The sequence below is a fragment of the Desmodus rotundus genome, chromosome 4 (genome assembly GCF_022682495.2).
Source record: "Desmodus rotundus isolate HL8 chromosome 4, HLdesRot8A.1, whole genome shotgun sequence".
NCBI classification, from domain to species: Eukaryota; Metazoa; Chordata; class Mammalia; order Chiroptera; family Phyllostomidae; genus Desmodus; species Desmodus rotundus.
The window spans coordinates 100467297-100483433 of record NC_071390.1 but is presented as its reverse complement, the minus strand read 5'-3'; the positions used below and the strand labels follow the sequence as shown (position 1 = coordinate 100483433).

General features: G+C 40.4%; 1 protein-coding gene across 7 annotated transcripts in view; it reads right to left on the bottom strand.

Annotated features, from left to right (window-relative positions):
• Positions 1-16137, bottom strand: part of SGMS2 (sphingomyelin synthase 2) — an 82553-nt gene that overhangs the window by 833 nt on the left and 65583 nt on the right. For 6 of the 7 annotated variants that reach the window (XM_053922693.1, XM_053922696.1, XM_053922692.1 and 3 more), the window contains 3 exons: positions 13924-14077; positions 6251-6417; positions 250-5000 (listed from right to left, as the gene is read on the bottom strand). In XM_053922693.1, the coding sequence (XP_053778668.1) occupies positions 4797-5000; positions 6251-6417; positions 13924-14077 (525 nt within the window). In that variant the 3' untranslated portion in view covers positions 250-4796. Of the gene's footprint in view, positions 1-249; positions 5001-6250; positions 6418-13923; positions 14078-16137 lie in introns of those variants that run through there. The other variant, XM_053922694.2, reaches the window with a different exon arrangement.

Sequence of the window (16137 nt, the reverse complement as noted above, 5' to 3'; positions counted from 1 at the left end):
CTCCATGAGTGACCTTATTTTGTCATGAATTATTTTTTCACCTTAAATCCAAGGGCAGGAAAAATAGCACACGGTTTATTTACAGTTCCATTCATCGAAGGTTATCAGCTTATTTCAAAAATAGTGCTTGAAAAAATAACCCACTGTTGTTTTAATAAGTACTTAAGGGAAAATAATTTTTTAAAATCTCTCAAGAAAACAACTTTTTTTTTTAATTGAAAGAAATAGTAGTACTGATTTTGAAAAGACTGTTGATACCACAGTGGTTTATTGGGTAAATACAAAGTATAGACTCTTGCTTTTTTAAAATTTTTTGGAAAGCAAAGCCAAAGAGATTAGAAAGCAAGCACACATAATCTCTTCAGAATAAAAACATAAATTCGTTTTAACTAACAATTAGGCACTTAAAATGTAAATGTAAATGTAAAACAGCATTTTGAAGTACAAACTATAGTTGTACTCCTAAGTTCCTTCTGAAATGTTTTTACAACCACAAAAGCACAAGCATGGAAAACATACTTCTAAACAAAGATAATTTCCTCTTTTTTTTTTTAAAAAAAAAGAACCTGAATTTAAATCCCATATGATAGACCAATGATTAAGGTACTGGTGGGCAGAAGAAAAAAGAGCTTCTGAAATTTACCTATTTGATTAAAACATAAGCATTTAATAAAACTATTACAATAACGTACAGTATATATCATGGTGAAAAATATATGTCAGGAAAATAATGCATTCTAGGCTTAAAATTTTACTTTACAACAAGGCACTTAACACATTGAAACAGTCCAGTAAGTCTCTGAGAGAATGCAATTGGCTACTACTCAGACCTGGTAATAATATCTCTTGTGAACAGACCGTAACATCACCATACATTTGCAGCATAAATCATTGCATAGGAGGTAAATTAAATAATGAATTCCAACTTGGCAACTAGATTAGCTTATGTAGCTTCTTTCTCGTTTAAAAAACAATTTTAAATAATTCCAGAATAAAGAATTATTCTCACTCATGATTCATTCATAACATAGCATAGTTACATTAATGAATAATAAAATAAGCCACAATTTATAAGGTGTGTATCTGTATAAAAACTTATCTTTGGGTACCTTTAACATGATTTTAAGTGTTTTAGGTACTGAAGTCAAGAGCACTTCTTACTAGACAAAATATTTTTAGCAAGTAACTCAAATGAGTTCAATTACTGCAACACAATGACATTAAAAAAATACCAGTAATCTTTATACATACAAACAGAAAAACCTTCAACACAAAGTACTTTTAATATGCTTGATCTAAACATTGCAAACTCATTTATTAAGAAATTCCTTCTTACACTTCCTTTACACTACAGAAGTGTGTTAGGACCGGCTTAAACTTTTAATCAATTCTACAGTGCAAAATAAAAATAACAATAAAAAAGAACTTTTAAAAAATGTTGAAAATATTCAAGGAACAAAATGTGAACTTTCAATGAAAAAAGAAACTGCCTGAGTTAGAGCATGTAAAAAAAGGCAGCCGACTTGGTGTTTCAAAGTAAACATAGTGTTGGTAGTTATAAAGGGAGACATTACTGATTGTGAGGGTGAGAGGTAAAGATGGTCTGCAAATTCTCTTTGATCAATGGATTAAAAGATTAGAACTGCAACACCCTGTGATCCAGTACCTTTTCCCTTTGGGAAAGGTTTAAAATACCTTAAAAATAACTCCTTTTGCACTATGCTTTCAGATTATTGGCAAAATGATTAAAAGAAAACCATGTCTTTTGAAAATGCACTTTAAATGAAGTGGCAAGTTTGTGTTCCACGTCACATTTCCACAAGGAGGCGCTGGTATACAGCAGAGAACCTGATACAAGGCCACCCGCAAACGAAACCAGACGAGAGACTCGCCCTCCCTCAAAACAGCCTTCCTTCCACAGCAAAACTTGCTTCCCAAGATGCCAGTGGATTAAATAACCAATTCAAAATTACTCCCAGTGGAATTGGGAAAGAACTCTTGATTTTCAGAGTTAGTGGAGGAGTCTAAAAAATAGAATCTGAGAGGAATTCATTTCCATTTCAAAAAAATTTTTTTAAAAGTGGTATAATTTATAGGAATTATATGTTATACATACTGCACAGATGACTAAGTTATAGGAAAAGTTCCCAAAAGCAGTAGTAATTTACAAAAACAAGAATAATCGATAAGATTCATATCTTGATTAGCAAGGAAAAGGAGTTCCCAACATTTGTCTCAAAGGCAAGATCAAAATTTTTCAAAATTGAGATAAAATCTACACATTATATTAGTTTCAGGTGTGCAACATGACAACTTGCTATTTCTCTATACTGGGAAATGACCACCACAATAAATCTAGCAATTGTTTATGTTTTATCTTCCAAAGTGGCATGTCGGGTTAAACCTCAAGTTTGCTTTCCTGAATGTAAATGTAAGAATTCACTACTTCTCTTATTTTCCTGTCTTGAAACTTTGGTGTTTCCGCCTCTCACCCTTCTTTTGACACCACGCACTCCCACAGCCTCTACGAGACAGCCGGGACAAACACTGTAAGGAAGGTGGCGGCAGCAGTGTCCGTCCACAAGTGGGGTCACAGACGTTTCCTCAAGTTCTTTACCAGGTGATGGCATTATTGAAAAAAATCCGACACTAGATGACTCGACTAAAATGCAAGGTTTACTGTTTCAAGGGTTCCCAACAATCATTGCACCATGATTTTAAAAGCTGAAATACATTTCCTAATTTAGTATGAAGAAAAGTGGGTTATCTAAGATGTAGCAGAATAAGGCTCTAAGGTATTCGAGGCTGTCTTTTTGTTATCAGAGGCTCCACCTCCCAGAGTCACAGAGCAAGCCCGGGCTTCAATGTTAGATGTTCTTCCTCACAATCGGACGGCAGAAATTTAAAGCCAGTGTTTCCAAGCAGAACACCTTGTTTCAGCACACCTTGTCAATATTTAAGAAATGAGAAATTATGTAGAATTATAGCTAAACACCTCAGGTAAGGTATACATATGATTCTTATTGGTTTAATAATAAATACTGGAGAAACTTCTTGCATTTCAAAACCTGCCAAGAAAGTGCAGGGTTTCATTTCTATTTTTAAATAATCTGTCTTTGAATTCAACCGTCTTTCCTTTAGTGATGCTTCTATTACACAGAGCAAGAGCCATACTGAGAACACACAGAATTTTAGCACCAGTGGACGATGGCCCTTCTGAACATATTTAAGTTTGTACTGTGCTTCTTTTGGGCAATTTAAAGGCCAATTTTGTATATCAGATCAAGGCTGATTGGTTCATAATAACAAATTTATGGATTTTTTTTTTCCATTCTAAGTGGAGGGTAATTTTTACCCTCAATATAAATGTAACTGACTCTTTGTACCCCAGTTGGCCTCTCTGCTGTCTGGTCGATGATTTTGTAACCTTAAATCTTTTTGTAAGGTTACTAGAAGTCTTAAGAAATTAAGTAAGAATTATCCACAAGATCCAAAAGCATTAAACAATACTCTAACTCTCATAGTGTATTAAATCTGATCAAGTCCATCTTTTTCTTTTTTGCATCACCTGAAAGAACTTTAGAAACAATAAGCCCCCTTTATCGATGAGCTGTGACCATCAACACCCTGATTCCAACCACAGCTTGCAGAGCAGCAACATGGTGTGATCTCAGGGTCAGAGTAAAATGACTCAGTTGTGTCCTTAGTCCTTCCTCCAAATACTCAGCCTATAAGAAGCTGGGTCTTTTGCAAAAAGGCAAGGATGCCTTAAACTTTCAGACTCCATGTTGGTTTTTTCCATAAAGCAGAAAGAAATGGTTTTCAGTGAAATGTGACCAATTATATTTCTGAGTTTCAATAAGCAGCTCTAAAACAGATCTCACACAGGGCAAGACCTGAGAGAGACACACCGGTTCCTTCCTCGTGTGCAGGAGCATCGGTTCACACACATGTGTTCCACCTGTGCTCAGCAGCCGACTGCCCATGGTACCAGGTGCAAATTCACCATGCAGACAGCAGGTAAGTGCAAACCAGGCCCACTGGGAGCAGAAACAGCCCAATGTTTCCTGTGTGTCTGTCATAGAGATCTTAAAATTAAGTATTTTCAAACAAGTAAAATCTGTGGGGTGTGTCAGATACTTCCATATTTACTTAGATCACATTTCTTCCATTTTTAAGTAAAACCATCGGTTTAAAAAATAAAAACTGATAAGATAGTACATTGGGGGGTAGCAGCAGTACACATGCCCAGGCCTAACCTTATCCTTCCCATGAAAGGGTAGAAATGAGCGTGCCAAAGTTTACTCACAACTCTTGAGTCTCCCCCTCACTAATACGCCTAATGCTAAAACCCACTCTCAACATCATGTTATTCTATTTACACAGTAGCTGTATCTGTCCAGAGAGTTTATTTAAAACATTAACAAATTCTTCTGACCTTGGAGGGGAAAAAAATCCTGAAAAAATTCTTTAGTGGAGAAAGACTAAGGAAAGGTGTGACGTGTTCTTTGGCACCTCTTTGACAAGCTTGCTAGTAAAACCCTGGGTGGAGGGCTGTCACCAATGAATGAAGAGCCACAGGAGAATGTAACTTTCTCAGGATGAATGAAAAAAAAAAAAAAACAGTCAAAGGGTAACACTTTGTTCACCTTCCTAATAATCATTTACCCCAAATTTGGTCCTCTTCTTCATTTATCAGTCAGTTCTCCTAAAATAAAAAACAAAAACAAAAAACTACACCTTTGGTGACAGCAATACCTCTTTTGGTATAAGAGCTGCTGCCTTTGTTTTGCGGCTCAGGTAGATTTCTCGTTGTCTTCGCCTATCTTCTGAACCCGGGAGTACTTTTTGCACGAGGATTTAAAGCAGCCAGGAGGCCAGGAGAGCGGCCAGGAGAAGCAGCAAGGAATTGAGCCTTGTACGTTTTTCTCAAAAAAATAAAAGATGGGGAACCACCATGCACGAGACAAGAAATTAGTCTGTGAAGAGACCTTCAAGTTCTGTAAAAGGTAGGGGAAAAGTCAAATGAGACATATTTTTCATGATTCACATCCTAATTTTTTTCCCCAACTAAACTGTCTATCACTGTAACTTAGCAGGGAAAGCAGCAGAATCCAGATCACAAGGCAGTCTTTACCCTGTTCCCTAACTCTGATGTGACCTGCCCCCCACCCCAGCCCCTCTTTTGTCCCTCTTTGTGGCTTGTGCAAATCTTCTGCCTGCAATTGCAGTGACAATGGAGACTTAGGGAGACGCCTGACACTTATTCAGGAAGAACAATTTTCAGGAAGTGTGAGTGTCAAGGAAGATGGAAGAGGGAAAGGAGAGCTCACAAGACTGAACGTGTTTAAGAGGAAAGATGAAAAATTTGGTTCAGTGGTATCAGCAGACAACTACATGGAAGATGGAAGTAGGAGACTACAAAGCAGGAAATAGAGCTAAAAGACAAATAAATGCATAGAAAGGGCATTTATTAGTGGACACCACTAAGTGAGAACTAGATTTAGGTCCCTCGGGAAGGACACATTTCAATCTCACAAATTCTCCAACCTTGCTATGTATCAGACAGTATGCTAAGACGACCTCAAGGTAAGTTATGTCACGGCATACAGACTAACTCTAGCACGCCAAGGACACACACCGGGGCTAAGGAAGCACAGAGAAAGGGAGGACTGATTCTGTCTCAGGACTAGAGGCAGAGAGCAGGAGTTCGGGATGGCTCCCTGGAAGAGGTGGCATTTGAGCTAGCACTTTCAGAATGAGTGGGAAAAGAAAAAAAAAAAGTCATCCGGAAATAAGGTGAAGCAGAAATAAGAATAAGAAGGGAAGCCAGATAGCACAGCATCACCAAAAAATGTACTAAATCCAGTTATTCATAAGTAACTTACTTCACCTGACTTTCAAAAACAGTACTATCTTGTTCTCAAAATTAAGTTCTCTAAAAGCAGGGCGTGTCTTACTTAGCGGCCCACAACACTTCTACAGAGAAGGTTCCTAAATTTTCATGTAGCACAGATATTTTTTTAATTCTCATAAAAATTAGTTGAATTAGTACAACACTGTGCTCTACAATCATACAACACTTTTATCCTCAAATGTTATTTACGTTCGTGGTGTTCTTTATTTTAAGAAGCAACGATGGACGTAAGTTTAAGAAGTGAACTGAATTAACCCAAACCCCACAGTATGAAAAGTGCTCCACTGCATTTAAAGAAAAGAAACTACCCAAGGGTAATTTCACCACTCTCACCTTTTCATTGGCCATTGAATGGTACCACCAAAACAGCCGTGTTGTGATGTAATAGGCAACGATGACGTCGACAGTATAGTGTTCGTGTGCCACAAGAATGCAGACGATCCCGGCGGCGCTCAGCAGCCAGCAGATTAAATGATACCACCAGAAGTGACGAGGCGAATCTGGACAGTAGAAAAATTGTCCAGTTAGTAAGATTCCACAGATGAACTTAATGATTTAGTCTATCCTAATGACCTTCATTGGAATAATGTAAGGCCAACAAGTCATGGGAAGGAGAAAACTAATGACCCAAATGAGTCACTGTGAACAGCCCAGGACTTGCTCAGGTAGGAAGGAAGAAGGGGGTACCACTGGGAGCAGGTCTAACAGTCATTCCCCGGGGAGGCTGGTCACCCTGGACACTCTATGCCTCCCCCCTGCTGGGCTGTCTGATATGGAAGCGAACAGAATTGTGTCTTATTAGGCTGGTTGGACTGGCTCACACAGGGATTCCAATAGAAAGAAAAACAGCAGGGGTCAAAGGAAAGGGTAGTTGTCAGTGAAAATGGGGTGGGGAATGAGAACACCGGGGTAATACTTTCCCCAAGGGGAGAAAAATGGCATTGTGGCTTTTCCCAAGGGGAGAAAAATGGCACTGTGGCTAACAGTATTTTGATTCTGAGCAATTTTATACTGTTACTGCCCATAGCAACTATTAAACACTCCATGTGTAAAGCTTAGGATGCTTGCCCATTCACTGATGGATTTTAGCCTTCCTAGTGAGGCCACTAAGAAGTTCATGACACTGATCGGTTGGAGAACAAGAGTCCTCCTCAGGTGAAACGGGAGTCCCCACCGCATTCCCACACAAGACTTAAGGATACATGTGAATGGGGCCAGAGTTCATTTCTAGCAACTCCTCTTTTTTCTTTAATAACCGTTTCTTTTTTCTATTTTAAAACTTTATTAGCTCACAATGTTAATAATCTAAAAAACTAAAATTTATTTCATATTTGTGTTTACATTTATAGTGATATTTACTTTCAAGTGTGGAAAAATGGTTGAAAAGCAAAAGTCTCCACTCCAGAGCTTTCGATGAAATACCAAATCAGGTATCATTCAAATAAAAGAAATTTTTTGGCAAAATAGCTGTTGCTCTTTTGTTCTCAAGTATAATATTTGCATCTGAAAGTCTGACTTTCTAATTATGAATGTGCAACTCAGCATTTTTCATTTGGTTCATCCTGCTACTAAATCCTGGCAGAAAACTCATAAAGTCCCAGAATTTTAAAGCTGGGAGAGGCCTTCCTCCTACAGCCTGGGGGAGGGGGGTGCAGCTCCAGTCCCCATAACTATTCTGGTTTGTTCAATTGTTAACATTCTGAGCCTAACACTTAGAAATCTGGAGATTTCACATTCTTCAAGTGTCATAACCCTAACCCCTCCCTAAAGTCTCACACCTGCTTCCTTTGCTTATTATGTCATCTGGTATTTACCTTACAAGTTTAAAATGTCTGAGTAAACCAGACTATTTTGTATCTGTTTATTCAAAAGCAGCAAGGCCAAAGTAGTGGAGGAGTAAGAAGGGGGCCTGATGGTCATTTTATTTCCCATGGAATTGAACACGAGGTTTCAGGATAGGTGGGAACCCTAGCACTGATTTTCCTTGAGAATGCACCCTCTGTTACACTACCACCCTGGGACCTCTGCTTTTTAATTGAGAAATAGAAATGGCCAAATGGTAATCCCCTCTGCTCTCTGATATTACCCAGCAGGGTAACACCAAACTAAAAGTTGATAACACAAATATTAATAACTCTGCTGTCTATGTGGCGTCCTAGCCCAGTTATCACTGAATACCAGAGACAACTGCAGTCTGTGTGGTAGCAAGGTGAAACAGAAAATATTTTCTCAACTAGCAAGACATACATATATGGTATTGGGTTGACCGCAAAGTTCATTTAGTTTTTTTCCGTAAAATAAAAGGCACATTTTTCATTTTAACCAATAACGTTATTGATTTGGACATTCTGAGTATGTCGGCTATCTCCTGATATTGGCATCTAGTGGGTAGAGGCCAGCGGTGCTGCTAAACATCTTCCAATGCATAAGACAGCCCCACAGCAAAGGATTATTTGGCCGAAATGTCAATAGTACCAAAAAACTTTGCAAACAACTTCTGACCTGTTCAATCAGTCACAGTACCTTCTTGATACACTACACAAATCTTTTTTTGCATTTCAGTTGTTTCTTGAAATAATAAGGCATAAAATGCCAATGATGTGTATTTTCTTCCATCTTCAATATTAAAATGGCTACACAAAAATTCACCAATTTTAGTAAGTTTTTTTTTAAAATGCATGATGATATGACAGCTGTCACAACACAATCTAACAAAATTCTTTCAAATGAAGTTAAAAACAACTAAGCACTACTAGAACCATCGTGTGGAAAAAACTAAACAAATTTTTTGGCCAACCCAAATCTAGGAGCCAGGCTCACTTCTCCAGTCTAATTTTATAAGAAATCTAGGCCCCAATGATATAGTATCTGCACAACTGTGTAAAGCCCACAATTGTTAACCTCAGACTGGTCCTGGTCCCACATTTTCATCTGCTCGTATGACTAAATTCAGATCCACTTGTCACAACAGGGCCAACAAGGAGAGAGTCCACATTGATCAAAAGGCAGTAAAGCAAAAAATATATAAATGATGCACCTAATTCTAGAAGCAGAGTGTCCAAAGGAACCAGTGGAACCATTGCTTACTCAGAACGTAACATATGGTATAATTTAGAAAGTGATTGTTTCCTAATTGCATAGGAAACAGGCAGAAACACGGAATGCCCTGTTTATGCAGAGAACTGACTTTACAGTTGAGTTGCATTAAGCATTACGGATTTGCCATTTTCTCATCAAAGACTGGGAAAAGTAGAATGTAATTCTTTCCTTGCTGTATATAAACTTACACAGTTTTAAAAACCTCAGACCAAAATCATATCTTGAGGAGAAAATGTCTCTACATACTTCCCAGTCTTTGTTAAGGTATAAAAATTATCGTAAGTTGCCCTGCTATTGTTCTGTGGTAAAAGAACAAACAATAATAAGCAAAGTACTCACTAGCAATTTTACAAAATCAGACAACTTGGGCTTCCAAAAATTCTAAACAGAGCCAAGAAATTAACAGCATAACTTCTAGAGTCAGCCTGCTTGGGCTTGGATAACCCTCCCTCCGATTACTAACTGTGGGCCATGGTCCCGTTGCTCACTTTCTCTGTGCTTAGGTTTCCTCTTTGAAACATGAGAAACAGTGTTCCCTTCATGGGTGGTCGCAGGATTCAACAGGTTAATTTACATCAAGGCCTAAATCAGAAGAGTGCCTGACACAGAGGAAGTATTATGTGTGTCTGCTGTTACTGTTAATATCATGTGGTCTTTGCTTATTTTATAAAACTTTCTCTTGCTTCCCTGGAGTGTTTTCTCTTGATTACTTTATGGTTTTCAACCCACAGTGGATTCACTCTTAACATACAATTCCTCCCTAACTCTAATCCTCATCTTCTGTAAGATTTTTATGATGCTCAGATTAGAGAGATTGATCCTTCAACTCAAATGCCCCTTTGGACTGAAAAATGACTGATCTTACATAAAGACAGATGGAAGTTTTCTTGATGGAAGTTTTCTCATCAAAAGCTAGAGTTAGAGACATAAGCTACACACATCACTCCACCTGCTCTGCAGAACCAATAATAACTAGGTATCAGAAATGTAGTGACTAAAATGTAAGGTAGAGATGATCTTCTGATATTGGTGCAGAGACAGACCTGGGTTCCTTCCACCACAACTTCCCAGAGGGCGTGAGTAGAAATCAGGGTGCAGAAGGCCCTTCACCTTAAAGTCAAGTGTGGACTTCTGTTCAAGATGGCGGCCTAGGTAAACAAGGCTTGCCTCCTTGCACAACCACGTCAAAATTACAACTAAACTATAGAATAACCATCATTCAGAAATGTCATAAATTGAGCTGAATGGAATTTCTACAATTACAGAATTAAAGAAACCATATTGTGACTGGCAGGAGGGGTGGAGGTCCCACACCGAAAAGTAGCAGGTAAAAATCAGGATGGATATCTCGGGAGCAAAGGTCCCCAGCCCCACACCAGGCCCCTCAGCCCAGGGTTCCAGTACCAAGAAGATAAGTCCCCACAACTCCTGGCTGCAAAAACCAGCGGGCATTGATGTTATAGAAGACAGAAACTGCTGGACTCCTTGGCAGTTCCTCGTAAAGGGCCCACAGACAGACTTACTCCCTCTGAGCACCAGCATGGGGGCAGCAGATTAAAAGGCACCAGAGACATACAGGGAGGAAGTCAACTGTCCTGTGTCAGGGTAGGGGTGGGAGGCCAGCTTCCTCCCAGATAGAAGTGCTGGCAGAGGGCACTGTACCTTTTCTGAGCCTTTCCCCCAAAGAGCCACAGAGCCATCAGGCGGGCACCATATCTGGGGTTGCCCAGATATGAGATCTGAGGTTGGTGAGACTCCATCAACCTCACACTGTTTGGCCCACCCTAGTGATTCCCTGAGGTTCTGCCCCACCCAACTTTCAGGCCCACCCAAGCTGTTTCCAGTGGCTTTTCCATAAGAATGGCTTATCTTGGTCTATGCTTCAGATTTTCCTAAATTCTCTCAAACAAACAGCATCTGGCTCCAGTGAGCCCCATACCTCTTGCTAAGTTGGGCCAGTTCACAGCCTGGCCTTCCCTGGCACCTCCAAGCCCAGCAAAAGTAGCAGCCATCTACAGACCTTTTTGTAGGTTATGCTGTATGACCCCGGACAGAACACAGGCAGTAGCTGACCCTGGGTGTGCCAGAAGCAATAGAGGCTAACTACAACAGAAGGGTGTGCACAGCCTGGGTCATAGGGGAGGCTGTGCCACGGACCCTACATGATACCTACTATATTAGGCAACTCTACCAAGCCTGGGAGATGTAGCAGCTCTACCTAATACATAGAAACAAACACAGGGAGGTTGCAAAAATGAGGAGACCAAAAAAACCAAAATAAAATATATGGCCCAAATGAAAGAACAGAACAAAACTCCAGAAAAAGAACTAAACAAAATGGAGATAAGCAATCTATCAGATGCAGAGTTCAAAACACTGTTTATAAGGATGCTCAAGTAACTTAAAGAGGACCTTAACTGCATAAGAAAGATCCAGTCAGAAATAAAGGATATACTAATCAAATAAAGAACAATTTACAGGGAAATCAACAGTCGAATGAATGAATTTGAGAATCAAATCAGAGATTTGGAACATAAGAAAGCAAAAAACAACCAATCAGAACAATAAGAAGAAAAAAGAATCCAAAGAAATTAGGACAGTTACTGTCAGCAGCCTCTGAGACAACGTCAAGCATATTAACATTTGCACCACGGGAGTGCCGGAAGGAGAAGAGAGAGAGCAAGAAATTGGAAACCTACTTGAAAAAATGACAGAAAATTTCCTTAACTTGGTGAAGGAAATAGACATACAAGTCCAGGAAGCAGAGTCCCAAACAAGATGAACCCAAAGAAGCCCACCCTAAGACATATCATAATTAAAATGCCAAACATTAAAGACAAAGAATCTTAAAAGCAGCAAGAGAAAAGGAGTTAGCTACCTACAAGGGAGCTCCCATAAGATGGTGAGCTAATTTCTCAAAAGAAACTTTGCAGGCTAGAAGGGGTTGGCAAGAAATATTCAAAGTGATGAAAAGTAAGGGCCCACAACCAAGATTAGTCTACCAGCAAAGCTATCATTTAGAATCGAAGAACAAAGAGCTTCCCAGACAAGAAAAAGCTACCAAACCAGCATTATATGAAAAGTTAAAGGGTCTTCTTTAAAAAGAAGATCAAAAATATGAACAATATATGGCAACAAATACATATCAACAATTGAATCTGAAAAACAAACAAACAAGCAGAAGAGAAACAGAATCATAGATACAGAGAGAGTTTTGATGGCTGCCAGATGGGAGGAGGGCCCGGGGAATGGGCAAAAGGGGTGAAGGAATTGAGAAGTGCAAATTAATAGTTACAAAACAGTCACGGGGATGTACAACACGGCATGGGAACTAGAGCAGCCGAAGGACACATATGCTTGACCCATGGACAATGGTGTGGGGATGGCCTGAGGGAGTGGGGGCTGGGTGGAGGGTGGCAAAGAAGGAAAAACTGGGACAACTGTAATAGCATCATCGATAAAATATAATTAAAAAAAAATTTTTTTAAGTTGAATGTGATGAAAGTCACATACTCAACATGCTACTCTCCCTACTCTAAGTTTATATGTAGCATTTACAAAGGAAACAACTCAGAAGCTACACAATTCTCACCAAAGAGGAAAAAAAAGACTTTACTGCATCTGCTACAGAGGATCTCAATACTCTGTCACACTGCCTATAAAGGAAAACTTAAATCTAACACTCCAGGCAACCTATGGGGCAAGAATTCACTTTTCCGCCACTGGAAGGTAAACCTTGGTGTCCCCACTGCCAGCAGATGACGCCAAACCCGTTCAGATTAATGACTGGCCAAGACAGGAGGGAGGAAGGAGGAGGGCAGAGGGGGTAGGCCACCTTCCGCTGGTCTCGGCAAAGCACCTCCTCTACAATACAAGAAAGCGCCGAACACTGAGATGAACCTCTGAAAAATGCTGGCATGGGGTATCCTGGAAGTAAAGATGAAGGTCATCACAGACCAGCTGTGCAAAAATGGAGGGGAAGCATCACAATTTCACAAGGGGTTTGAGATAATGGGTCTAAATATACAATACCTCAGAAATCTACAAGAATGGGACCTGCTAGGCAGCTAAAACCAAACACAACCCACAATAAACCAGACACTGTTCCAGGTGCTGAGATACACTAGAGTTTTGTATAAGGGGAATTCAGCGTATAAATCAGGAAAGATAATTCAAATTCTTGCCTCCATAACTCTTCTTAAGAAGAAAATGATCAGTATTGGCAGAATGTTCCGTGAGGATGCCTATTAAACCTTAGAAGTCAGCTGGAAATGATGAAATTAGAATAAGTTGGGGCAAGGAAATGTTTTAAAAAGGAAAAGAGAAAAACTGACTAAATTATTTGAAATGATGGAATGGAAGCTTCATACACAATGGTTGTTTCCCTCAAAAGTCATTTACATTTGGCTTTAGCACACACTGATTCTTTTTGCAATAAACTTCACAACTGTTCTTGGTTCCAACGTCAAAAAGCTTTTCATACCTTGAGAAGTACTACTAAGCAAGGAGGGAGACATTTTGGAGGTATGCTAAATGTTAGAGAGAAGCCAGGGTCACGTTTTAAAGCCTTCAGTGCTTAAATCACGTATGACTAGTTGAAGTGATTGGAAGCTGACTCTCTCTCTCTCTCTGTCTCTGTCTCTGTCTCTCTCTCTCTCTCTGACACTCTCTCTGACACACTCTCTGACACACTCTCTCTGACACTCTTCTCTCTCTCACTCTCTGACACTCTCTCCCTCTCTCTGACTCTCCCCCCTCCTCCCTCCCTCTCTCCCTCTCTCTCCCCCCGCCTCTCTCTCTCCCTCTCAGCTATCAATTCCAATAGAATAAGAGGTCCCGTCAGTTTCAGGGCCCAGGGATCCCTCCCACGACAGCAATCAATCCCGTGGGCATGAGTCAGTGCTTACATTCTTTGATGAACAGATAAGTAAGTGTCAGCACAACCGTGTGCCCGCTGAAGAGAAAGTCTCCACACAAGATATGCGATCCAGTTATGGACAATCCGCCCCCGGAAATCAACCGCAGGATCCGCTGCACTTTGGCCCGGGAGTCTCCGTTGAGCTGAAAGACACAAGAAGATCAGGAAGAACATTTATAAGCTGATAAAATCATATTTCAGCCTGATTTGTGGGATACTTACGAAGGTCAGCAGGTTGTGATTTTTGTTTTTCTTCTTAACTTAAAAAGTCAAAAAGAACTCCAGGGGAAGTTCCTCAGACTGGGTTTTATACATTATTATTGGCCAGTTTTAGTGACACATTTTAAATTATTCAATACGCTACTAATAATATGTCTTGGTGATGTTGTGTCCTTGAGCAAAGCTTTTAAAAATATTAATAACCAATGACCTCACTCAGCTATGTGCTAAAAAAGAAGACCAAAGCTCCGTTCTTTCTTCTTTGCAGGGGGAAGTCAGGGTTTCGGATGATTAATATTTAATTCAGCTGCATACCACACTGCTAATATCATACCTTGTGTCAAATGGGCAGCCTGAAGTGTACGTGTAGGTGTGTTAACATCTGATCAAGCACAGTTAGAAAGGGAAGCTGCAACACATTAATACTTTAAGCAGGTTTGAAAACAACTGATTAGCAAAGTACTGGCAGCTTTAAAAATGAGTAGCTCTGATCAGGAAAAACATCTCCCAAAGAAATAACCTGTGTGCAATGGCAGGGGTTCAGAACAGGGCTCCCTTAGACAAGGATGTGGAAGTCGCTAGAGGCCACCTCGATGACCCGGAAACAATGATGGGATGGGCAAGAGTCTGAGGCAATAGTCAAAAGTTTATATCCCATTAACACTTCCGCCTACAAGAAGGAGAAGTGGACTGAGTTGGTCAAGATGGTAGGCATGGAGAGTTGCAATACTGACACACTGGGAGGCCACATGGAAGATTTAAGATCAATCTAGGATAAACTCACTATGCTTAGAAAATTAAAGAATGATACAGAAATAAGGTTGGGTAACAGAACACAGGAGAACAGAAATATAGAAAGACCATTAATGACTATTCATTTGGGACTTGAGGGGCAGCTATGTCACATGCTGCCTTTCATATTCAATGCTGATCCTTCTGGGTGGCTGGTCCCTGAAGCACGGCTAGCTCAGCATGATGCTGGTTAAACTGTTTAGTGGTAAAGACAGGTACTGTCTTGTGCAGGTGGATTTATGGTGGTGAAGGAGGGTAAGATGTGTACAGATGGGTGGGAAGAGAGTTTAGGAGAGATTAAGGTAGCCTGCAAAGCACATGGAACTCCACCCTATCCAGTACAATAAGGACTTGGGGCAGGAGTCCTTGCCTGAAACATCCGCAACGGGGTATATAAAACTTTCCCGAATAATGACCACCTCATGGGTCTGGGCAGCTTTCCGGTATTTGGGTGACCCTTGTAAAAAAAGCAAACACACCATGACTGCTCAGCAGTTGAGAGCAGGTCTCCAACAGAAGGAGACGTAAGCCAGGATTCCAGGGCAGGGGGAGAAGCAGGAGGTTTTGAAGAAACAACCTTCTTCAAAAGTTTGCTTAGGGCAAACCCGGGTGACAAAAACCAAGAGAACTTGTGTATTTTTATCAAGAGTTTATAGTCCATAAAGCAAACACGCCAAGTAATAGGTGGTCCTGCCTTGAACAGACAGGCTCTAGAAGGCGGTCGAGGATCCACAGCCGAGGAAGGTGAGTCCTGTTGACAGAGATGCAGGACTCTTCCAGGTGCAGCGCGAGAAAGGCGCACTGCAAACTACAGGAGGGATGTGATGTGCCCTGATGGGAGGGCGGGACCTGGCCATGGGCTTTATCACATGACCTGCAGCCCTTCAGGAATGTGCCGTGCAGTTGGAACAAGCGACTGTCAACACCGAGATCAAATGTAAAGGTATGTATGCTCTGCCCAACCACCGTGTTCCCAGTTTAAAAGGACACATTAGTCTTTATCTCAAAACCACAATTTTGTTATCCACTCACTCATCTCAATTCAACACTCTAGTTTTTTAGGGGCAGAAACACTTAAAGCCATCAGCCCCTTTACTTGGGGTTGGAGGGATCCAAAGACATAAAAAAACTAGGAGCTAAAATAAGCCAGACATTTCTCTTCTCCCTTCTCTCAGCAGTGCTGGTGAATGCA